This window comes from Micromesistius poutassou (assembly GCF_964030765.1).
Source record: "Micromesistius poutassou genome assembly, chromosome: 15".
Classification (NCBI taxonomy): Eukaryota; Metazoa; Chordata; class Actinopteri; order Gadiformes; family Gadidae; genus Micromesistius; species Micromesistius poutassou.
Window position 1 is genome coordinate 4,608,666 of NC_140285.1, and position 25,704 is coordinate 4,634,369.

At 45.2% G+C, this 25,704-nt stretch overlaps 1 protein-coding gene across 2 annotated transcripts in view; it reads left to right on the forward strand.

Annotated features, from left to right (window-relative positions):
- The window catches only part of LOC311360050 (kazrin-A-like), a 98,263-nt gene that overhangs the window by 44,380 nt on the left and 28,179 nt on the right, over positions 1-25,704 (forward strand). For both annotated transcript variants that reach the window (XM_084480129.1, XM_084480128.1), the window contains exon 2: positions 11,711-11,818. In XM_084480129.1, coding sequence (XP_084336255.1) covers positions 11,711-11,818 — 108 coding nt within the window. The remainder of the gene's footprint in view (positions 1-11,710; positions 11,819-25,704) is intronic.

Here is a 25,704-nt window from a genome sequence, read left to right on the forward strand (position 1 = left end):
GTCTGTGCGTGTGGGGATGAGTGAGTGGATTTGTGCGATGAGTGAGAGGAGGAGAAAGACAGAGTGACACATACAGAGCAGTGTGTGTGTGTCAGCCGAAGGATTGTGTTAGTGCCCCAACAAGTCCAAAATTACTTCTCCAAACAAGCTAATATGTTCCATTTGTAACCTGCAGTTATGCTTGTTGTATTGTAAACACAATCTTAACACGCTAAATGCTCTGGCAGAGATGAAACACACAAAAAAATATATTTACGTTTGGAAAAAGGCTACCAGGAACAAAAGCAAAACAGAACGTGACAGAATGAGTGGGCGAGAGAAACTGCGATTATTTTATTATTTTGGTCAATACCTTTTGATTGTGACAGCCCCACTATTAAAACAACACACACAAACAAAAAACACCCCCACACACACGCACACACTAACACAACGTGTTGATCAGTGTTTCTCTTGGGAACACAGGTATCTGTCGCTCATTGGGGTGTCCGTAAAGCTGAGGGTTTGCAGCCTGTATGGGAGGACTGCAAGGAGGAGACCCCTTAAAATCCCTCAGACGGTGGTCCGCCTGGTGGTCCGACCCATTACTGCTTCAATGGGTCTTCGGGTCACCGAAGACCCAAACAAGGCTCTCCATACGATGGACAATTATCACAGAACTGCTGATTACCACCTCATGAATACTGGATGTATTGACGTCTGATAATCACATTCATAGTAATCACACAGTCAGATTTTACATAGTGTGTTTTTTTTCTCCTGTTTTTATTATTTAAGGCCTTAAAAGCCATTTTTTTGGTTCAAATTCAGACTAACCCAACTGTCAGTGCAGAAAAAAGTGCAGACCAACTACCAGAACTACATGTGTGTTGAGTAAGTAAACCAAAGCACAACTAAATTGCTAGCAACAGCAGAAACCCCATGACCCTCTTTCGACCAAAAAGGTCATGTATGATCAATATTTTTTGTGGAAATTTAAACTTTCCTTCCAAAGTATTGATTTTGTTTGTTTCTATGGTGAGGTCCCACCTCCTTGGGTAAAGGAACTGTATCACCATGACGTCACGCGATGTTTGGACGTTTTAGGCAGGGTGTTCGGTTAGGTAGTATAGTCTTGTTTTCCTATATTTGGTTCGCCACTTTTATCCAAGGCATGAATGAGCAGGGGAGCAGACATTCTCAGTGTGGGTGGTTCCCTCTGGGAATTCAACCGCTAAACACTGCAGTTACCACGCCATGTTGGGCTAGACAGGATCACATGTTCTGTGATGTCAGTACTCGTACACACACACACACACATACACACACACATAATCAATGCTCTGAGTCAGAAGAAGAACCCAATACGAACCAATGCATAACACCGCTGTGCACATCGACAGATCACATCAGCAGAGGGGATTATTTCGCTCACTGGGAATGTTCATCTCAGCACGGTATCTGATCAAACAGAATCTCAAACCAACCCCCTCTTTGTCCGTCTTAAGGGCAGCCGTGGTCTACTGGTTAGGGCTTTGGCCTTTAAATTGAAAGGTTGCCGGTTCGATCCCCGCCACTGTAGCGGCTCACTGCTCCGGGTTAGTGTGTGCTTCACCTCACTGTGTGTTCTTTGTTTGTTTCACTAATTCACGGATGGGATAATTTCAGAGACTAAATTCCTTGTATGTGTGAGCATACTTGGCCAAAAAAGCTGATTTACATTTACATTACATTTTACATCTCCATTTACTGTTCGCCATTCACTCGCTATGAAAACGTGTTCCACAGGAGTGCTCCTGTTTTTGTTTTTAAAAACATACTATTTAAAAACATACTATGTTGGGTATAGAAGTGGTTCAGCTGAATGGCAGCCAGCCAAAGGTGCTGCGTTTGATCCCCCAATGTCCGTAGCCTACCTGTAGGCATCCTTGAGCAAGACGACCTACCCCTAATGCCTGATCCTTAAAAGTGACATATTATACCACCAGGTGTGAGTCTGATTAGCCATTGCCGTTTTGAAAATCTGCCTCTTCTGACATCACAACTGGGCGTGTCCACCTAAATGTATGACAAATAGATGAGCAACGTTCGCTACAGTCCACTGGGTAGGCTGGTAGACTGACTTTCCAGCACACATCTAGGCGGACATGCCCACTTGTGATGTCAGAAGAGGCAGACTTTCAAAACGCCTTGTAACGGCTAATCCCAGTCACACCTGGTGGTCTAATATGTCACCTTTAATTACATGCATCTGATGTCGCTGTCAGTCACTCGGGATGAAGGTGACCGTTGTATTAGAGGTAATAGCAGCAGTGTTTTCAGTATTTATAGTCAACTGACACTGAATAAACCAAAACAATCAGATTTATATTGACTCCAAGGCTTCCCACTGGGAGCAATTCTCTGCATGAAGCACTTCACTGATCATCATATAGACCATAATGATCATTATCCTTCACAACTGTTACTGACAAGTTTCTCTCTGGCAATCTCCAACTTTCACTCGTCTTTGTAAAACAAATGTCATGCCAGAGTAGGTCATTAAGACTCCCAAGTCATTGAAATGCAGTGTTTATTCTGCAAAAGCTTTTCCAGCATTCGGAAAACATAGATGATTCTGTACATTTTTGCAATTCATCTTAAACATGTAATCATTCTATTAGCTAGCATGTTTACACTTTTCCCCTTTGGAGGAAACAGGGACCACATTTGAAGTTGCCCAGTACATGCAGTGTATAGCACTCCCAGTGTTTCTGCTTGACAGCCCCAGAGCAGTCTGGGACACGTCCGTGTAATGGCTGGGACCATGAGCAGAGCTGGCAAGCTGTTAATGTGTGACCGCCATTCCCTCAAACCCATTAACCCCTCTCCCAGCTATTTGAACTTGGGCCTCATTTGAAGAGTAATCGTGTCAAGACAGGTCAAGCCATGTGCATTTCTATTGGCCTTTTATCAGGCACGAGCTCAAAGGGATTTAAGGGCCATCCACTGCGGAGGGGAAAAAAAAAACGACAGACATTTATTTAAACATAAAGGTCACCCAAAAATGGGGAATAACCTTTTCATGCAATGAAAAAATTATACTGCAGAGACAAGAGGAAGCGATTCCAGTTGGTGAGGAGCTTGTGCGTAGAATTTCGATTAGGATATGAAGAATGAATATGATTAAGTTGCTGTGAAGCCCTTAATCACTCCGCCTAGCAGAGAGCAGCAGGGGCTGCAGAATGTGCAACCTGAGACAAAAGAAACACAAACAAAGGTGTGTGCGTGACTTCCACTGGCCTATGGCGGCATTGACAGTTCAAATAAACCCCACTCCCCGCGTACGTAGAGGTGGGAAAAACATCCGGATGATACCAACATTATATTGATCCAAAACGACTCCATCTGAACGACAACACTGACAGCAACCCATCCAAAATCGAAATATATTTTGAGAGAGAGAGAGAGAGAGAGGCATCAGAAGCAGTCTGTTCGAGATGAGTTTTGGAGAAACTCAGGAGGATTTTAAGTGCTTTTCCTATTAGTGGTTGCTTGTGTGTGTGTGTGTGTGTGTGTGTGTGCACTACCTGCGATGCTTTTAGTATTATATGTGTCAGAATTCAACAAATTTCACCCACAGACACTCCCACACTCCCCCGAACACCGCATCAGACCATCCCTGTTGGGGCACATTTTGAAGTGAGCTTATTTTGCAATCAGTCTTATTACATTCTTCTCCTCTCCTTTCTTTATCCTGCGATCCCCTGGAGCAAATTCAAAACCACAAAACCACACCCGTGTTCTCACCCCCTCCACCATCCTCCCTGCACCCGTACATCACAAAGAGTTACATCCATCCTCTTTCTCTCTCACTCTCTCTCTAACTTTCTCTCTACCGCTCTCTCTCTCTGTCTTTCTCCTTTTGCGACATTATCGGGTGTTGCTCCACTCTCATGTACTGCTGTAGGTGCCTTCTCATAGCGTATCTCTGTCTTTCTCTTTCTCTCTGCCTCTTTGTCTCTCTCTCTTTTTATTCCCCTCTCACTCTTTATCCCTCCCTGTCTCTTTCTTTCTCTTAATTTCATTATCTACCTCCCTCTCTCTCTCTCTGTCTGTGTTTGTCTCTCTCTCTGTCTGTCTCTCTCTCTCTCTCTCTCTCTCTCTCTCTCTCTCTCTCTCTCTCTCTCTCTCTCTCTCTCTCTCTCTCTCTCTCTCTCTCTCTCTCTCTCTCTCTCTCTCTCTCTCTCTCTCTCTCTCTCTCTCTGTGTCTCTATCTCTGACTCTCTCTCTCTCTGTCTCTCTCTCTCGCTCTCTCCTGCTCGGTCCTAATTCCTGTCTGACTGTCTGTCTGTCTTCCAGAGGATGCCTCCAGGCAGTCTTTAAAAGAGAATAAAATAATAAGATAGACATTAATCTATCTCATTATCTAAACCCCTTTATTTCACCTTCTTCTCTTGTCCATTGTCCATGAAATATCTCTAACTAATAACCTAATTACCAAACATTTAATAAGTGTCTTCAAATGCTAAATATTAAATATGACAATGCTAATTAAAGAACCCAGAGCAATTGCTGAGTATGTTCATGATTCGATATCTGAATACATGACAGAAATTGGATCGGCATGCTGAACCACATTTACATAACGCAATTTAGTACACTTAGACCCAGAACTTCTCATAAACTAACTTGTGCACTTTGTTACTTTCTATAATGCCTTTTAGCTCGTCTTGTGTTTTTCACTCAGATTCATTTAATCTGATGTATGAAGTTAGAATAGACTCTGTGGATCTCCACCATCGCTGTGCTGCTGACCTGTAACCACCAACAGCGCTTCTCTCTGTCCGGTAGGGTTGTTAAGAAACTTGCTTATTACCCAGCACTTTGCATCAGCTTAGTGTGTTGCAATTTTGAAGCTACACCAATTTAAATGTTATGCCTTGATTGTTCTCTGCCTCATTTGTGAATCGCTTTGGATAAATGCGCTTGCTAAATGTCAATTTCTAAACACAGTTGTTGATTTCCCCCAGCGGAAGCAGAGTTTGCATTGCGCTATACAACCAAGGCCCAGCCTCTCTGCCTAATACAGAGGTGAGGGGCTCTGTGTGCAGAGAGGATGATGGGAAATCTCTGGGCCGGATGAAACTCCATAAGAAGCGAGGCCTGGAGTGTTTACTTTCCTCAAAGCAATTTTGTCTGAATTGAATTTTATATTTTTTTTCACCCCCCCTCTAGTAGAGTGTTGTGCTGTATGCGGGGCGATAATTGTTTTGATACGTCCACACCAATTTCCAGTGGAAACATGATGAAAGTGGAGGCTACAGAGTGGAGAGAGTATCGTTGGTTATTGCATTGCTCTCCTCTGATGGCTCCAACATTTCAAAGTGCTTCGCCGGGATATCCAAGTCTCTTCTAAGTGGCGAGGATTGGTTAAAGACTCGGGCACCTTGCAGTAACACCTTGTATTCCTAACTGTTTAAAAATTATGGTTATCTGATCTCTCATTCGTCAGTGGTTGACATTAAAGTGCGATTCTCTTTCCCAGTGCAGGTATTGTAGCACCACCGAAACAAACAGGGTTGCTAATTGTGAATGTTATGCAGATCTTCTACAGCGAGCCATGGATCAATATCTAGCATGTAACCCAGACCGAAGGAACCTTAAATCCATGTTTTGATATGGTTATGATACCGCCACGGTACCTTCTTACAGTTGTCATCATTAAGCGTTATCATTAAGCAAATGCTTTTTTTAAGTCTTGGCAAGTAGCTTTGCCTTTTTAATTTTTTTGTTAAAAGCCTTTGATTAAAGTACATTTCATTCATGACATTTTTGTTGAGTATCAACAAAAATAACAGATGTTACCTAATTCGTTGTGTGGTGTTAACTAAAGATAATTTCACTAACCGTAATGTACAGTCTGATATTGTTACAGATTTATCAAAAACATATATATTATTTGCGTGACTATTACAGTATGTTTCATCTACCAAATATCACCCAATTATTTTTCTCTTCAGTCATTTAGCATTTAGACACTTATCCAAGGTGACTTAAATATGATTTGTCAATAAGCAGTGAAGGGTTAAGACAATCAGCCCTTAAGACACAAAGGAGTCCAGGTAGCCTGTAGACCTTGTGGTTTGGACTCGCAAAATCGCGATACATTTATTGCTAATCTGCTGCCATAACCACGAGGAATGTGTCATAAGCACATCACATCTTCACTTTCTCACCGTCATTCACCCACACACACGTACACGTTTTAATTTCAACCCCAGCAGCCGGTAGACTTGGCACTTCCAAAGCTGATAAAAAATAAAACATTTTGTCGCTACCAAACTATAAGCTCTGGGGTGTCGCGTACCAGCCAAGCAGAACTTGTTTTCAATGGCAAAACAACAACAAATACTGTGACACTATTTTCTGCATCGCTCAACTCCCGGATATTACATCCCATCTCCCGTCTTCGGTCTCCCTCGGTGTCTCGGAAGAGAAGAGGAAATATGGCTTTTAAAGCCCCCGTCTTTGGTGCCTAATAAAGTATCGGCTGTTTATTTGGTAGATAACGGTTTTGCCCTGAAGCTCTCTTAATTTATTTATATATATATATATATATATATATATATATATATATATATTTGTCAGTTTATATAACCAAGAGGATAGGCTCCCTATTTTCAAGAGCTGTTGGGGGGGGGGGGGGCAGAAGGGCTTTTGAGCTCTGCGAACAATGGCTACCATGGGTTCATTACTGCGCTGAGAGAAAAATTACATTCTCAGACTCTCCAACAGAGGCTGATTCTCCTCAGCTCATCTTTATATCACTGAGACCACAAAGCTGGAAACACCCACCTCAGAACCCCCTCAACCACCACCACACACACACACACACACACACACACACACACATAGACATAGACACACACACACACACGCACAGACACACAGACGTAGACACACACACACACACACACACACACACAAACACACACACAGACATAGATAAGGATAGACAAGCTTAGACACACACACTCAGACACACTCACACACACACAGACATAGGCACAGGCATAGACACGCACACACACACACACACACACACACACACACACACACAGGCATAGACATACACACACAGACATAGACACACACACACACACACACACACACACACACACACACACACACACACACCCGCTTCCCTTTGAGTGGCGTGCCCAGTGCATTTGGCAGGCTTTCATTACAATTCAAATTGACAAGCAGTCAGTCTTGGGTAAGTGAGGTGGGTGGTGAAGGGGGATGGTGAAGTGGGGGGGTGGGAGTGTGGGCGAGCTTCAACACTAGGCACCCGCACAATCACACCTTTGGTACATTAGTTCCACCTCTGCTGAATATTTATAGAGCAGCCCCTGGAATCGAGGGGTCCTTCGGCAGGTTGATTTAGGGGAGCGGGGTGGGGTGGTGCTGTCTGGGCTGTCTGTGATTAACGCCTGAATGCGAGGCGCTTTATCTGGCGTCCGGCAGCCACCTAGTCCCACTGAATGTCAGTGCAATTAAAGGCACCTGGTGCGGCCGTGATAGGCCGGGGCTGCATCTGCTGATTGCAAACAGAGAGAGAGAGAGGGGGAAACGCGCCGGCTCTCGCCCTGCTCTGGGCGCGGAACCGTAGCCAAAGAGCTGGCTTTTGATTCCCTAATCACCTCCACTTTCCATGGTGGAGGTGGGGGGCGGGGGGGGGGGGGGGGGGGGGGGGGGCTTTTTTGTTTTGTCTCTCTACCCGGTCTTTCTCTATTTCCCATGAGGACAGATGAAATGTGGCGGGTGAGGGAGAGAATGAGAGAGGGGGGAGGGGGGGGGTTGGGGGGGGGGGTGAGAGAGAGAGAGAGGGAGGTGGGAGGAGAGACAAAGGGAGACTGTACTTTCTCTATGATTTCGAAGCTACTCTGGTGAAAGCCCAGAGACAGAGAATGGATACAAAATGAGAAGCAGAGAGAAATCGAGGGGGTGAAAAGTGCTGGACTCACCATCCCACTTAATCATAGCCTTGGTCAGTTGATTAGCATCTTTACAAAATGTTCTGGGTTGGCACTGTGTCAGGTCTTCCTCAAGTAAGCTAGGTTATTCTGTGGTTTAAAACACAGTAAGCTTGCTAGCTCTGTGGTTCAAAACACAGCGAGCTAAAGCTAGCTCTGTGGTTTTAAAGGCAGCAAGCTAACGCTATCTCTGGTTAAATATACAGGGAGCTAAAGCTATCGCTGTGGTTTAAAACAAAGTTATCTAAAGCCAGCTCTTTTGTTTAGCAAGAGCTAAGGCTGAATAGTGAAGATAGGACAGGAATGACATGAAACAAACTGTGAAATCTCTCTCCAACTAGCCATCCCTCCTTATCTCCCTTCCTCCCTCCCTCCTTCTCTCCCTTCATCCATCTCTCCTTCCCTCCCCCATCCATCCCTCCTTCCCTCCCTCCCTCCCTCCCTCTGCCGTGTCATACTGTCACAAATCAGTTTGTTACTGTTGGATAAACCAGTTTAGCAAAGTAACCATTGTATAACTTGATTATTCCTATAATTGCTTTGCCGAAACCTTGTGGGGGGGCCGGCGTTGTTCTCAGCGGGTAATATCCCCATTTATTACATCCCAGCAGAACAGAGATTCCCTCCGCTGTGAGCCTGGCCCGCTTGCATCAGTATTAACACAGCGCCTCTGCTAAAGTTCAGTTAGCTGTGAGGATAATATACTGAGGCCATGAAGCGATTTCATAACAATGTAATCCTTTTTTAAATGCTTCCTTTGAAAGGAGTAACCTCAACCTCGAAATTAATTTTAATTTATTCATTATACAAATTGAAAACGCTTTCACTTTTTCTTTTGCGAGGAGAAAAATGACAACGGGGCCCCCAAACGACTTGTGCTTTGTTGGGCAGTGGATAAAAACAAAAGCATCACAACATAAGCAGATCTTAATTGTTTGGATGGCAGTTCAGGGTTTACTTGTGCTTAGGGACTTGAGCTGAACAGACGTCCATAAGCGGATATTACCTTTCTCCATCATTGTCCGCTAACAACACACAACAACACAACTGAGCAGCTGGGTTTTCTGACTCCTCCGCTCTCATTTAATTTACCGTGTTTAATGTAACACCGCAATTATGTTGCGTATGCATGTTCGTGCCGTGTTCTCTGTCTTTCTGTGCTAGGAAAGACACCTTTCTTCTTCAACTCTGGGAAGTGTAACGTCAGAACAGAATACCAGGTCGCTGCGGTGTTATTTTCTATTTCCTATTCCAGACGCTTTTATCCAAAGAAATATTCAGTGAGAAGATTAGTTATCTTGCTCCAGGATGCCTACAGGGGGGACTGCAGAAGACATAGAGGCATCCAAGCCATTACCTTTCTGCCAAATGCACAAGAGAAGGGTTTTTTTGTCACAACTAGCCTTGATATAGATAATTGAATCAGAGAGAGGAAATTATCCATTCTACTCATCTTTGCTTTCATTCAGCTCTAGCTTGTACCTGGACTCTGTACACATCTCTCTCTTTTTGTCAGCTTTGTACCGATTGCACCCTTTTCCTTGTTCTCCTTGACTGTTGAGAAGTATCAAGTATTTCTTTACAACACAGCCACTAGAAAGCAACTGGTGCACACGATGAGGTTCATCATGATTGTCCACACAAAACACAAAACCTACCGTTTTTCCATGCCCTGTGTGAGATGGGCCGATGGCGTCTCAGCAGCAAAGTTACTGAATTACAGACTGACAAAGTGCCGGGCAGCCTGCTATTAAATATTGATGTGGTGAGGGGTGAAAAAAAGAAACAAGCCTTTTCAGAGCTTTTACCAAGGACCCCAGACCGGGGACTCTAGCCCAAACTATCTATTAGCATCCATATAAAGTCCATCTCCATGGGCATTATGGGTAATCTCTGTGTAAGTGCGGCATCACCCCCTGCACCGTTGGCTCCTTGAGCCATGCACATCTGTGCTCAATTAACATAAATAGTTGGACCTTTAATGACGTGCTAATAAGCGGGTAGTAGCGTAATGACAGAGGAAGGCCAAAAGGAGGAGGAGGAAGAGAGTTTGAGTGTGGATCTGCAACCGTAGCTTGTTGGATCCCTCCAAACAGACTTTGGAGGGAAAATCTGTTCACATTTTTTAATATGAAAGCTTTTTCACCATGTTTATCTATCTCACTTCCTGTGCGGTTGTTCTCTTATAATTTGTTTCTTCACAAATTGTATTTGTACCATGACAAAACTATTTCTCAGCGGCAATAATGCACTTTCTGATTTGGAATCATACTATATACATACACACATATACATACACACATATATATGTGTATATATATATATATATATATATATAGGATTCAGTGGCAGGATAATCCTTCATTCTGAGTGGTCCAATTCAGGCTCTCTACCGGTCCCTAATCTCCCTGTGTGTTGCTGCTGAAGAGAGGCCCTTTCTAAAATGCAGGCCTTTCTTTACTTTTAATGCAAAATGACCTGGAGGGATGCATCCGATATGCATTCACTGTGCTGTTCTGTGGTGAAGAACGGAGCACTCCTCAAAACCCACTGAACCTCAGCCCAAATCAAATCGCACCCGGGTCATAAAAATGCTAATCCACGTGTGTTTAAGCAGTCGCTTCAAGCACTGTTTAGTGAGAGAGAGTGTGTGTGTGTGTGTGTGTGTGTGTGTGTGTGTGTGTGTGTGTGTTTCATCATGTGCGTGCATGTTTTTCTTTGCCTGTGTGTGTGTGTTTGTCTTTGCCTGTGTGTGTGTTTGTCTTATTGTGTGTGTTTGTGTGTCCCTGCATGTCCCTGCCGGTTTGTCTTTGCCTGTGTGTGTGTGTGTGTGTGTGTGTGTGTGTGCGTGTGTGTGTGTGCTTGTTTGTCTTACGGAGTGTGTTTTTGTGTGTCTGTGCATGTTTGTCTTTGAGTGTGTTTGTTTGCGGGTGTGTATGAGTTAGCCTCAGTGTTTCGTTTTGTTTGTTTGAGTGCACATGTATGTGCATATTTTTACCACATTTTGCCACATGCGTGCGCACAATAAATATCTTGAGGCGTGTGTGGATAGCTCATCCTACCATGACCATGTGGTAATTGTATCTCCGGTGACAGAATCCCATATTGATAGATGGCGAAGCCACAGTGAATTTAGCGTTAGCTTAGCCGTCTAAGGAATAATGTGTTTAATATGTTCTGGTTGAGAGGGGCTTTCTGGGATTCTATTGGTTTAGCGAAATAACTTCAATGCTCTCTCAACACTTTAATGCCTCAGGTGTGTGATGTCATGCTGTCATAATTCAAACTGAACGTACATATGGGCAGCCTGCAGTCACAGATTTCACAGACAGTTTTTGGCTTAAATACATGAACCAGCAATCACCATCACTTTCTTGTCTTCATGTAGAAAGTTTCTCCACATTAAAGTCTCCCATTCTCCCATTTATCATTGTTATAATTTAATGATACCTCAGAGAAGTTGGCACAGCCGTAAAGCTGTGTGTAAGTGTCGGCTGTTCAACGGTACCAATCTATTAGCACTCTCCAGCATTACAGAGCTGACGGAATGAATGATTTATTCTACACCCAAACTACTTTTTGCGGTAGTAAAGTGCTGCTGCATCCAGCAGCAAAAGGGTTCCATGGATGAGTTTGATTGGTTGATGCGTGTGATTGGCTAATGAGTTTGATTGGTTAACTAACGTCCAGCTGTGATGTGTCTCCCCTACCAGATCCCTCTCTCCATGTGAGGCAGAAGACCCCCTCCACGGACCTCTGCTACAAGAGTGACATCAGCAGCCTCATGGTCTTCAGCTCCCCGGACTCCTCGCTAGACAGAGGTAGGAAGCCTCCATCCATCCGTCAAACTTTATTTATATCACGCTTTTTGTACAAAAAGACAAAGAAAATGGCATAGCAAGGAAAACAAGGGTTTTAAATGACAAAACAACATCACAATCACAGAGGGATTGGGAGTGCTAGATATAAGATGTTGAATCTCCCGGCTATTGAGAGATGGGACCGGTTGCATTAACAAGTACAAACCTTTTGGGAAATTAGCCGGTTCTGGTGGAAGTTGGGTCTGTGGACCCGGAGCGATACATTAAGAGACACACACACAGTTTTACTTTGCCGAATCATAAATAGTAAAAAATCTCCTTGTAGCTGTTTACTGTCAATTTGCAATGAACATCTGTTCCATGTGAGGCAGGCCCAAATGCATATACGTTATGGATTTTCTTAATGAAAACAGATGTTCTCGCAATGGATAATTCCTCCATTGGAACTATGAACGCAGTTTTCATTTTGACTCCATGAAAGCTTATAATGAAGCCATTATTAATCCATAAAAATGCAATAATGGCCATCAATTTCATCTATGAACAATATAATAGGAAAATAATCACTATAAACAGTGAGAAAAACCCGTTGGCCATCCAGAGCATCTACCTTGTGCTCCAGTCTTATGCTGAAGTGCTACCGACTCAATACCAGTGGCGGTTCCTGAGCTGGCCACTAGGGGGTGCGAGGGACGAGACTTACGGTACGAGCGCCAAGAAATCTGTGCCGCAAAAAGGTCATTTAGAGAAAAAAATGGTAAAATCCTATGTTTTCGCTGGTCTCCGCCAGCCAGTTCCTGAACGTTCTACTGTCCTAAGGACTCAATTCATTCTGTGACAACAAAGGGACACCAGTGGCGAGGTGTGTGTAGATGCGTCGAGCCAGAGAGAGGGTTAAGCTTTTTCGGAAACATATACGCTTGGGTTTATTATCTGCAGAAAATTTGGATTGCAGCCCATTGGCACCAGTGCCACCCATGGAATAAGGCCTTACCAGAAACAGTTGGGTATTCAGTGGAAATATAAAAGGAATCACCACAACAATATTCTTATGAATAAATGTTTTTCAATTTGAATAATGGATGCAAAACACATTTGAAAATCAGCTGTTGAAACTTTAAGTGGAAATAAAAGGGGTTGTGGCCCTCCTGAGACCACCGTATTTTGCAATTTGATTATTAAACTTCTTTTATTGACTGCAGCTGAAAGGCAACAGTCGGAGGAGTGTTGAAGATCCATTTTTCAAGGCTCCCTTCCTCTGAGTTGGAGGTATTAACCTTGTATGTCTATTACAACAATGTGGTTATGCTCCTCATGTTGGGTGGTCAGTTCAGAAGATACCCTTCATAGGTTGGATTCTTGATAGAAGTTGACGCTAGCTGTGGCTGATTGGAGGTGCCCGTTTGGAAAAAGGGAAATTGTTAAGTTAGGTAGCATGCTGTTACAGTGGTTAGCACTGCTGTCTCCCAGCCAGAAGGTCCTGGGTTCAAATCCCATGGGTGGAACCCCGTGTTCATGTGGTGTTTCCTCAAACCCCAACAAAACACATGCAAGTTGACCCCCCTGACCTGCCCGTGAGTAAGGCAAGGGCACTACAGCTGGAGTTGGTTCCTGGTAGAGAGAGAGAGAGCGAGAGAGAGCGAGAGAATGGACGAAATGCAGAAAATGAGATTCCCCATAAAGTATATCATAATACTTCATCATATATGCCATCATGCATGCCTTTCATAAGGTGTGGATGCTTCAGGCCTCCCTTACCTTGCCTGCAGCTCCCTTGCCTCTGTGGGAGGTGCAGGGGAGGCAAGGGCACAGAGGCTCCTTGCCTCTGTGCTCTAATGTTGCGGTCCATCACTCTGCGAGGGAGAGAAGAGATGTATTTTGCTGCCATGTGTCATGCATGAAGGACGGGAGGAGAAATTGCATTTGCACACTAACATGAAAATAGGATACGAACTTGAACTCCTCCGGGCCAGCCCACACAGCTGGCGCCCGTGTGACAAAGTCGTTTGCCTGGTGGCATAAATGTGCGCACTCAGGAGAAATATGAACACACACACACACACACACACTTGACACACACAGACACACACACAAATACACACACACACATGCTGACATTCTCCTCTGCAATATCCAAGGTTTCGCCGTACATTTTATCATGCAAAGGAACGGTCTTATACCTGCTGTTATCAGCAGGATGGAAGGAGACTGAGGCACAGCCACAAAACTAGTAGATACAATGTACGCCATTAGCAGAATGTCGCTCTAACCGGGGTGCGTGTGAGAGGGGAGGGAGCGGGGGTATTGGCACCATGGCTTCAGTGAGGCATTCAGCCCAGGTCCTGGATGAGACACTGGGGGATCAAACGCCAGGAGAGCTGGCTGTGAAGCCTGGTACCCCCTGCTGCTATGTCCCCATGGGGGATGTCAGAGAAAGAATGGAGAATAAGAATAGAAAGGAAAAGGAGGTTTGTGTGTGTGTGTGTGTTTGTGTGCGTGCTCATGCATTTGCATGCATGCTTGTGTGCTTGTGCGCGTATGTCTGTGTGCGTGCATGTGTGCGTTTGTGTGTGTGCCTGCAGCTTCCCCTTGCACTAAGTGTCAGGCCAAGTGTCCAGCCATGCGCCCTCTCTGCAGCAGCGCCCCTGTGGCCACTGGGACTGCTAACTAATTGACGCCTTCCCCCCCCCACCCCCCCCGCTGTTCCATCAAAACACCACAAAACAGAGGGAGAGGGAGCAATTACTCACAGCTGCACACCGTTTAACACACAGCAGAAGTAGGGGAAGCAGAGCAACACTTGAATATCGGTGTGAGGTCTTCATCATGGGTTACCATGGATATGGGGGTAGGTCTTCATCATGGTGTAGTGGGGCAGGGAGGAGGGGGGGGAGAAGGGTGTCGACTCCTAGATGCTGGGTCGGATCTATCCTAGCCTGCAGGCTTTTCTGTGCCACGTTGAGCTTTGATTTGTGTACAGTTGTGTATCTGTACAGATGTATATGTGTGTATTTGTGTACAGTTGTGTGTCCGTACAGGTGTGTTTACCCCACATACAGCCGGTGTACCATAACATCCACATATGTGGCTGCGGTACACGGTTGCTAGGCAGCGGCGGGTTGTTATGGCAACCGCGGCGCGATGGGGGAGGAGACATCAATGCATCCAAAAATGGCAATTGGACGTTGTTACTAAGAAAGGACTTTGTGCTTCATGGCTGACGGGAGAAAGAGCACAGGGGCCGCGTCGGAGAGGAGCGCACCTTTCAGCTGCGTGCGTCTGATGGCGACCTGCCTGCATGCCGCCGCAAACCGCTGTGTGTTTTCTCCCTCCACCGAGCTCGGGTGGGAAACGCGCATGCTGGGACTACCAGGTGCCCCCGGAGAACAGAGGCTGTGATTATCGGCTCAGCCTCGACTCTAAATGGGCACCAGCGGGAGATTCAAGCAAATCTATTCCTCCATAACGAGACAGAGGCTCTTAGGGTGCAGATAAAGGCAATCTCACACAGAGGGAGAGTTAGGCAAGCCACAAGCTGATGACTTACTGTAGGGACTTAGGGAGAGAGAGAGAGGGAGAGAGAGACCCAACAAAGTGCACAAAGTTCAACTATGAGTTTTCAGATCCGTACACTCCAGTGAATGAGCTTTGACATTTATTTCCTCGACTCACTTCTTCTCGATGAGGCGGTAAGGTCAAAGGTCACAACACAGACCTTAAGAATTGCTGAAAAGCAATTCTCCGAAACCCTTGCAGTTAAGCCTGGGTAACCCCTCCATCATAACCTCCAAAGACTAGTATACTTACTTATGTCAGGGTTTGCGGAATCCAGGAACTGAGGGTGACTCAAATGCGAAGCAAAAAACAGGAGTTTAAATTAAGGTTTTTATTCTACAGAGGGAAAAAAAATTATACTTTCCAGAAAGCTCAGAAGATCCAAAAAACAAAAACTCAGTCCATAAATCAAACAGGCCAAAAAACAAATCGGACAGTTTGTCAAAAGGGTAATCCAGAATCAGAGTCAGGTCACATGCAAAGGTTGGCAACAAGATCAAATCGGGTAGAATGAACAAAGATCTGTACATAGCTACCAGTGTTCAGTGAAGACACAACAGAGACAGAATGAAATGACCAGGCTTAAATATGTGAGGCAAACAACGCAGATGATTAGTTAACAGGGGGCAGGTGAGTGATGAGCAGAGACAATTAGGCAGGAAATTACAGGGAGCAGACAGTAGGAATTGGTGACATCTAGTGGTACAAAAAGCCCAACATTGTGACAATTTATACCTGTACTCAAGATAAAATTGCTACCTTGTGTTGGTGGTTGGTGGGCAGTGTCCTCACTCCTTCACCTCTGGCCCGTTATACAGAGTTCTATGTTGTTGTACAGAAGACAATCTTTTGCTTAACTGCTTTATTTTTTTCATATATATAAGTAGTATGGAAGAATGAATGCTCTGTTATTTGGAGGAGCCTAGAGAGAAGGTATTTCCTAAAGTCATGTTTGTTAAGTTTTACGCTGACAAAAGCTATTTCATTTTTCCGCTGCTCCATGATTGGATGGTTGTGCAGACTTTTATTTTGTAAAGCACTTTCTAAAGCGAGGGGACATTTTCCAATTACCGGAGAGCAGATAGCGGTTGGCCATCTTTCTCTAGGGTGTTCTGTGTGTGTGTGTGTGTGTGTGTGTGTGTGTGTGTGTGTGTGTGTGTGTGTGTGTGTGTGTGTGTGTGTGTGTGTGTGTGTGTGTGTGTGTCGGGGGGGAGGGGGGAGGTTCGTGAATTTCACATCCATGACCTCGCAGTATGTATTACTGGGAGGGTAAATGTGTGTGTGTGTGTGTGTGTGTGTGTATTTGTGTGTGTGTATGTGTTTGGGTCAGGTTACATAACCAGAATATAAATATATAGAATATAAAATTTAATAATTTGCGCAGCCTTACCTTTAGGCATCCTTGGTCGAGATGCCTACAGGTGACCTCTGACCCTCTGATTCATGACATCTGAATTCACTGTTGACAACAGCATCTGCATGATTATTGAATAGTGAATGAAATAGAAGAATGATCCAAGGTATCGGAAGAGAGGAAGGGAAAGCTGAGATTGTTGGCGGGAAAGATTGTGCTTATCGCCATGACAACTACTGGGATGGTGACAGCTGACAACCGGTGGACGTGGCAACGGAACAGACGGAGAGAGAGAAATGGTTTGTTGTTGTTTGCTGAAGGTGTAGAACAGAGATAAAAGCCGAACATTCCATACACACACATACACACACACACACACACACACACAAGCACAAAGCACACACACACACACACACACACAAGCACACACACTCACAACGAAATAGGCACACACAAACATACACAGATGAAACACTGAAACATTTGTGAAGGATATCTTGATTGGCTCTACAGCGGGCTAGTTTCGGCAGGTGTCAGAGCAGGGCGGGAGTCTGTCCTTCCAGCCCTGGATTGTCCTATTGTGTGTAAACATCGTCCTTCAGACTGACGAGGGTGGTAGCCATCGATTTTGAACAAAGCCACCAGCTCACCGTTACCAGGATCCTCGCACCATGGCCCTCTCTCTCGCTCTCTCTCTCTCTCTCTCTCGCTCTCTCTCTCACTCTCTCTCTCGCTCTCTCTCTCACTCTCTCGCTGAGCGCTCCTTTGTTCCGTGTTTTTATCCACACACTCCACGCGCATGTTTTCGCCTCCTGCCGTGTCTGCTTTCATGCTCATCTGCAGCATAACACGCACGCACACACACACACACACACACACACACACACACACACACACACACACACACACACACACACACACACACACACACCCCCAGCGCCGTGTTTGAGCGTGCGGCCCCTGGTCTCTGTGGTGCGGCGCGTTGCCCCGTCCTGATGCAGCGTGCGTGTGCCAGGCGAGATCCCCTTGATTAGGCGAGACCCAACAGTGCTGCTGATGAGCGCTTAATCTGCCTGAGGATTCAGACCCCTGAGCCACAGCTCGTCCAAGTCTAACACACACACACACACACATGCACACACACACACACACACACACACACACACACACACACACACACACACACACACACACACACATATACACGTACACATATACGCACACACACAGATACACTTACACACACTTACACACATACACGCAAGCACACACACGCAAGCACACACACACGTACGCACGCATGCACACAAACACATACACATACTCTCACACACATACACACTTACTGATCACGCTTGTCTTGCGATAGCAAGCGTGCTAGCTACATTGTGGTTTGGTCGATAAGCAGTAGCAGCCAGGGATGCTAACATGTTCCCTATATGTTAGCCTTCCAATTTGCTCAAATTGAAAGTTTCTGTGGTCTGGCGGAGATTGAGTGTGGGCTTAGGCTTTGAAGAAGATGAATAGCGGGCGCGATAGCTTGTCAGAAACGTCCTACTTAAGGCATTCATCACGGCAACAAATTGCATGGCGTTGCATTTCTAAAGCTGTCGACACATGGGCGAGGAGCGATTTGACGTTCTGCCTCACCAACACCAACATGTGAGGTTGATTTGCCAGTTCCTTTATACGTAGTTTGATCTCCTGTGCATAACTGTTGCCAGCACTGATCACTACTGGAGAGCAGAATATAAAATAGCTGTCCACAGCCTCAAATAAATTTCTCCTATCATAAAAAAAGAGATGACTTTCCACTTGGGGCAGAGGATTAAGTGCAATCTTCGACGGGGATGAATAAAGCTGTCCGTCACACTAACCTGTCCCAACAATATTTCTATAAAAATGTTTTCCCCTAACGGTTCGGTCTCAGTGGTGATTAGAGGTATAATGGGGCAGAATCTAGACAGAGTGGTCGACAAATGGACACAGAGGCTGAGAGACACACACACACACACACACACACACACACACACACACACACACACACACACTGACCTGTCTGCGCACACACATGCACCTACACACATGGAAACGCATGCCTGCTTCAGGCGCCGATGCTCCCACGCTCTGTGTGCACACCCATCCCAGCCTGACAAGAAGAGAGAGCGACAAGAATGCGGCCATTATGCTGGGCTAGGGTCTCCTGCTGTCTCCATCAGCCTCATATCTGTTTGGCTGGGCTGGGCTGTTGGTGTGTGTGTGTGTGTGTGTGTGTGCATCTGTTTGCATGTGTGAGTGTTTTCTGTGTGTGTGCTTGTGCACATTTTATCATGAGAGTGTGTGTGTTTTTGTCAGTGTGTGCATTTAGTCTTGTGCCCTTGTGTGCATGTGTGTGTGTGTGTGTGTGTGTGTGTGTGTGTGTGTGTGTGTGTGTTTGAGCAACGCGTGCAGGTCTGGGTCTATATCTTTCCGTGTGCGGGGTCAGGGTCTGGCTCCAAACGGTCAGACCTCGTGTGGTCTGGTCAGTGTCTGCTCTCCCCCGCCTCAGAGTGGAGAACAAGGCCTTGCTTGGCGAGCTCTGTGTGGGGAACAGAGAGGGACTCCCATCGTCAGGGAGATCAGCTGAACCTGTGCACGTTTGCTTGAGCGTGCGCCGTGTCTGGGCTGAGGTAGTCAAGAGGTGTCTTGTTGTTTTTGTTGTTGTTGTTGTTGTACAATTGACTATTTAGTCATTCAGACAGTGCCTTAATCCTAAGCGGCTTACAGTGTATATTTTAGTCGGTGTGCAAATCATTCATGAGCAGGTTTGGGTTAGGGGGGCGTCTGGCTCATGGAGGCCCACAGGTGGACCGTGGACATAGGGGTTGGGCCACAGAACCCTCTGGATGGGATCCAGTGGACTTTGTTTGTGGTTGTTTGTTTGCCACTAAAGATGCACCTGTCATCACAGTGAGGATGATGCTGGATAATGACCGTGATGATGTAGATGATGATGAATCATCGACTCTGCATAGCCTCCCCCTTACCCCACCATACCACTCTTATGCACTTCACATACAATTGTATGTTGTACGTCCTGGCACTTAATGTACGCACTTATTGTATGTTGTACGTCCTTGAAAAATAGTACAAGTAGTAAGCATTGTGTAGCATCTTATCCTAGCTATCTTTGTTGTTTACAGAGAATGGGTTAACCCAGTGATTGTGAGTGCTTAACACTTGGTTCTATGAACATCCTTTCTGTACTGACAGTGATATATTGTTGTTTCTCTTTCTTCTGACAAATATACTAATTGTAAGTCGCTAGCGACTTACAATAATATGCTAAATGCCCTAAAAGTAAATGTAAATGTAATACGATACGATACATCTTTATTAATCCCCCGTAGGAGAAATTCATTTGTTGCAGTAGCCCAGCAGCAGTAGAAAAACACAGGATAAAAATAAATAAAATACAATAAAAATACAAAGTACTAATAAAACAAAAGTAGACGCTAAGGGAAAATGCTAAAGTAAAGCTCACCCCACACTACAAGAGAAATGTCCCGATATCGTGCCCGATTTGCCCCTTACGAGAATCGGGGTGGCGTTCCCATGGCAGCCGAATCGGGACGAAAATTGGCCAAGATTATCCTGTCTGCCGTAGTAGTTTGTTTAGATCCCGCTAGTTGGATACATTGCATTCTTTCGTAGTGGTGACTTCTCGACTGCAAGGGAAGCTCGGCTTCACCTAAAATTTCGAAAATTAAATGGTCAGATATATACTGTTGTGTTAACATTTCATTGATTAAAAATGCGTTAGAACACGTCCATCTCGAAAATGAGTTTGTTCAGAATCAGCTGCTTATCGCAGGTCGACTGACTCGATTTCCTTCTCATACACTTAACTTAGGCTACGTGTTTAATTTGCGTGTGTTTAGACAGATGGGCGCGCACACACGCGCACCAAGCATCACCCGCATTCATTCATTCTTTTAAACACTCACTCGCGGTAAAACTATGTTTTCTCACGATCAAATACTCATCAATCCTAAAAGTAATGGGCTTGTACACGATGTCTTTGTCAAGAACATATGTGTTTGCTGTACGTGTTTGCAGATGCATTGATTTAAAAGTAGGCCTACAACTTACCGCTGTATCAGCTGTTCTTTCCCAAATCATTTAACCAATCATTTACCCTAAAACTAGATTTTGTTTTGGAAGCCTGGAATATACTTTGCTCGAATGTATTATTGTTATTATTATTATTATTTTAACGCATGGCATAGCCTACTATACTTCATTCATGTTCATTCATGCAGCCCTATGGAAAAAAAAATGTTTTCACAATCCACACGCTATTTCTATGCAGTTTCACACGTATGAATAATCTTTGACATCATAATATTTAACATGCAAGTGTAGTGGTGCCTGGTTGCTGAGGGGGAAAATCAGCTTTGCGCCGGGTGCAAACTAGCAACGACACATGCGTCAGTGTAGAAAGTCAATTGCGCCGGGCGCAAGATAGGGCCCTTCTTCTGCTGGCGCACATGGCTAATTTGCATACGTGCACAGGACTGTCGGAATGGGAACATGTCGGACTGGCAGCAGAACATGTCGGACTGGCAGCATGTAACCATAACACCGGCTAACGTGTAACTGTAACGGTGGTCCCGTTAAAATAATGTCAATGAATCAGCTCAAGCCTAACGTTATCTACAATCGTTGTTCTGGAACCAAAGATAATACCGTTAGCATCTACAACTTGTAGGCCTATTTAATAAGCCTAAATTGTTCTGTGCTGTGTCCTGATTGGCTGAAGAGAAATAGCCACATCGTTGCGTTCTAAAACTGGACCTGGCGATTTGACATGTTCAATCTTTGGCGACTCCTTGCAACGCCTTGCGACAACTTGCGACGACCAGTTCACACTGCTGCAACTTTTTCCCTGCAACGTTCTAAAACCGTCTCGTTGCAAGTCGTTGCGTCGCGAATCTTTGGTCTGAACTGGGCTTTATGTATTTGTATTTACGATCGGAGAGCAACAAATTGGCTGAGATTCTCTTCATGTGTATGGTGTACTCCGACTCAAAAATCGCATAAGATTAAAAAATCGTGTAGTGTGGGGCAGCCTTAAGGAGAAGACAAGACAAACAGAACAAACAACAACAAATAGTGCAAACAAAATAGACGGTATAAACAGTATAAAATATAAATTATAAATTATAAAAAAGTGTAAAAAAAAAAGTATAAAATGTAAATTGTAAATTATAAAGTATAAAGTGGCTAAGTTCCAGAATTTTAAATTATAAAGTGGCTAATTTTAAATTACAAAGTGGCTAAAGATGACAGGTGCTTACCTGAGTTCATGAGGAAGACGTGTTGCCTGACGAGAATGCATAGCGTGCTACCCTTGTACCCCAGACCACTGTGGTGCAACACACACCACTGTGCTGTGCACCAAAGTGGTCCGAGGTACGAGGGTAGCACGCTACGCATCCCCACATCGCATCGTTGAGTTCTCCCTGCAAAAAATCCAACCAAATACAAAACAGATGGTGGTGGCAATTAGCTTTGTTGTGTGTGTGCGTGTCTGCGCTCACTCGCTGCGAGCACTTGTGATTTATATTAATTCCGTTATTTAGGTCCTCGAAAGTTGAAAAAAGCCCAGCTTTTTGCCCATCTGCTGGTTTTGTTTACTTTTTGCAGCCCCTGAGAAAACACAGTGGCCAGAGTCAAGCGCAGAGTAATACGAAGTGAATCTGAAGTTTAATAAAGGGCTGTTTTCACAGGGAAAGTTCTGCATCGGTTTATTAAAATTTTAAGAGGATCTGCACTTTTAATCCACTAAATCGTTAGTCAATATCCTGGTTTCATCCCACATGATCTCTAAACCCACGTTCATATTGGCTGGTGGGGGCTGGGCTTCTATTTATTAAGATTGGCTCAGAGTTGGTTCATGAATACCCACCCCCCCCTCCCTCCTCCCTAACCCCCCCACACACACATCAGCTAACCGGCCCGTCAAGAATACAGAGCAGGAAGTTCAAGTCAACCCCACACCCATGTTGAGTTTCAGTCCACGTCAGAGTTCATTACTCAGCATATTATCATTTATATATTTCCTGACTTCATTCAGTCAGTTGAGGTACATTTCTAAGTGTTTTCTATGAATGAATGAGCGAGAGTCTCTCGCACGTTAACTCTATTTGATGGCATTTCCGTTGACCATGTTTTAAACAATGTAAACAGGTTGCTTCTATTACTACAAGATATTTGGTTTCTGAAAAGAACCTCCGGGCAGGACAACAGCTGGTTGGCCGGTCACTGTTTAAACATGAAACACACACACACACACACACACACACACACACACACACACACACACACACACACACACACACCTGCAGGCACGTACCTTGACATAGCTCCTCCCTCTGCCCTGTGTGTGTGTGTGTGTGTGTGTGTGTTCTCGCGTGTGTTTGTATTTGAATAATGTGGGAAAACGAGTGACAGCTCCTCCCGTCTATACAGACAACCGTTGTGTCAGGGTAGAGAGAGAGAGAGAGAGAGAGCGAGAGAGCACTCTGGTTTCAAAGCCATGGGAGTTGCCTTGAACAGGTAAACAGTGAGATACAGAGAGAGAGAGAAGGAGAGAGAGAGAGAGGTCCGCATTGGTCACATTTCCTGGATTGCGCCGCTTCAGCATAACGCTGCTCTCCTCTCTATGGACCGGCTGCCTTCCTAGTGGGAGACGCTTTTGTGACGCGGGGTCTCAGCTCTGATGTGAATGCTCCCTCAGACCCTGGACTCCCCCAGCCTGCTCTCCTCCTCCTCTGGGGGGGACATGGAGTCCGACACGGAGGAGGTGAAACCCGGTGAGTACAGAGACCAGAGAAACAACGAGTGATTCCATTGCTAGAGTGGCGGCAGGGGGGCAGGGTTTGAATCCGACTCCTAGGGGGGATTTCAAACTTGGAAAGCTACGAAAGTGGGTAGACAATGGGGCCATGAGAAACATGGTTCCCAGCCAAATATTGCAGTGGCGAATGTAGGAGTGAGGAGCAACAGCAGCAGAGTGTGCGTGCGTGCGTGCGTGCGTGTGTGTGTGTGTGTGTGCAGGTAGAGCATGGAGTCAGGTGTCAGCTGGGTTAATGAGTGAGGCTGTGTGTGTGTGTCCAGTCATCCGTCACCGTGGCGAAGCGTTGGCAGACTTTAACCCACGCTGGCCTAGAGAACATGGATGTCACTGTCAGGGGCACGAGAGAGGGGGCCTCTAGGGCCTTTGGACCCGGTTTCTCACCGCACAGCTGGGGGTCCTCAGAAGGTATTTCTACAGTGTTGCGCTCAACCCCCATGGTGGACCTGGTGTCTCAGGCTCACTACAGGTGGATGAACTGCAAGTGGTCGGTGTGTTTTCTATTCACTGGTGTTGTTTTTTGTCTCTGTGACTTGCTCGGGTCGGATTTAGAACGCACCGTTCACGTTCAGGGACAGAGCACTCCATTAGATGAGGATGAAAACACTGCTGCAGAAGTACTGCTTCACACTCATTCTACTGCGTGGGCCGTTATTAAGTCTTATTAATAAGTCCAACCTGTTGCCGGTTGGACTTTTACTAGAGTCACTAGTCAAGGAATAGTAGCCCCCTAGGGAAGTCTGAACTTCCGCTGTCACCGCTGCCAGCCATAGTCCCTTTATGTGTTTGTCTTCAAAGTGTGTTTTATGGCGCTGAATGAATCAGTAAGCCAATATTGTGTCATGTTGTGCAAACATCAGGGTGGCATGCTGTAATCAAGCCCAGTCCATATTTCGTCATCGCGACATGATTCTTTGGGGTTTTAAGTTCTTGGTTCTCTTGCTGTGTTTAAACTGCTATCCGTCACAGGGAGTAGCCCACCTGCTTGCGCACCGCAGAGGGGGGGGGGGGGGAGGAGAGCCCCTGTTTAACACTTTTTTTACACGCTACTGCTGCTGGTGCACCTGCACTTCACCCCTGGGCTGAAAGAAAACTGCCAAGAAAGGAGGTCAAAGGTCAAATTGACTCAGGCGTAGTGACCCCTAGACCATTGGAGACAGAGTTCCAACTCTCATTGCTAAACGTACGTTTTGCTCCAGCCCTACAAAAGCCCTGTCAACCCTGAACCTGAGGTCGTAATAAAGTTTGAGCTTCAAAGTAACAGTGCAGACTGCTTGTTTTCTGGGGGATTTACATAAAGAAGAGTGGCTGTCTGGGACAGGAGGTCACAACGTTGTCAAAGGCAAACAGTGGCCTCTGGGTGGGGGTGGAAAGATGACCCCTTGTTTACATCTGACAAGACAAAGTTGGCAAACTGCCTAGCTCCTCTCTCCAGAAGAGCCTCTCGTTCTCACCAAGGTATTTTAGGCGGCTATTTTACGATGGCTCGTATTCTTCTGCTCGTTTTTTATTTTAATTCCATGTGACTATTTGTAAATAATTGATGCTTTATTACAAGTCACTTTATTGGATGCTCGAAATGAGGTAGTGGTTAACCAAATCAAACAGAACAAACTAAAAACCTGTGTCAGCGTTTAAACACACACTGTGTGTGTGTGTGTGTGTGTGTGTGTGTGTGTGTGTGTGTGTGTGTGTGTGTGTGTGTGTGTGTGTGTGTGTGTGTGTGTGTGTGTGTGTGTGTGTATGTGTCTTGGTCAGCCTAAGGTGTGGTCTTCTTGACACAATTCATGCTGTCAGGGCAAAACAAACAAACAAACAAACAGAACTCTTCTCTGCAAGTACAACTACTAGTAGCTGCTACCAGGTATCTGTACCTGAGCTCTTCATAAATCCTATTCCTCTCATTCAAAACATCTCTCACTTTATCAGCCATTGTAAGGGCAGAGGTACACGTGAGTAAAATACAACCTCTGCTTTGTCACTGTATTGCTGTATATATCTTTATTTCGTAGGAATTGTTTTGTGAGAGACATGTTGAGTCATTGAACGGGCTGATTTCAGGACCTTTCCCAGAACTGG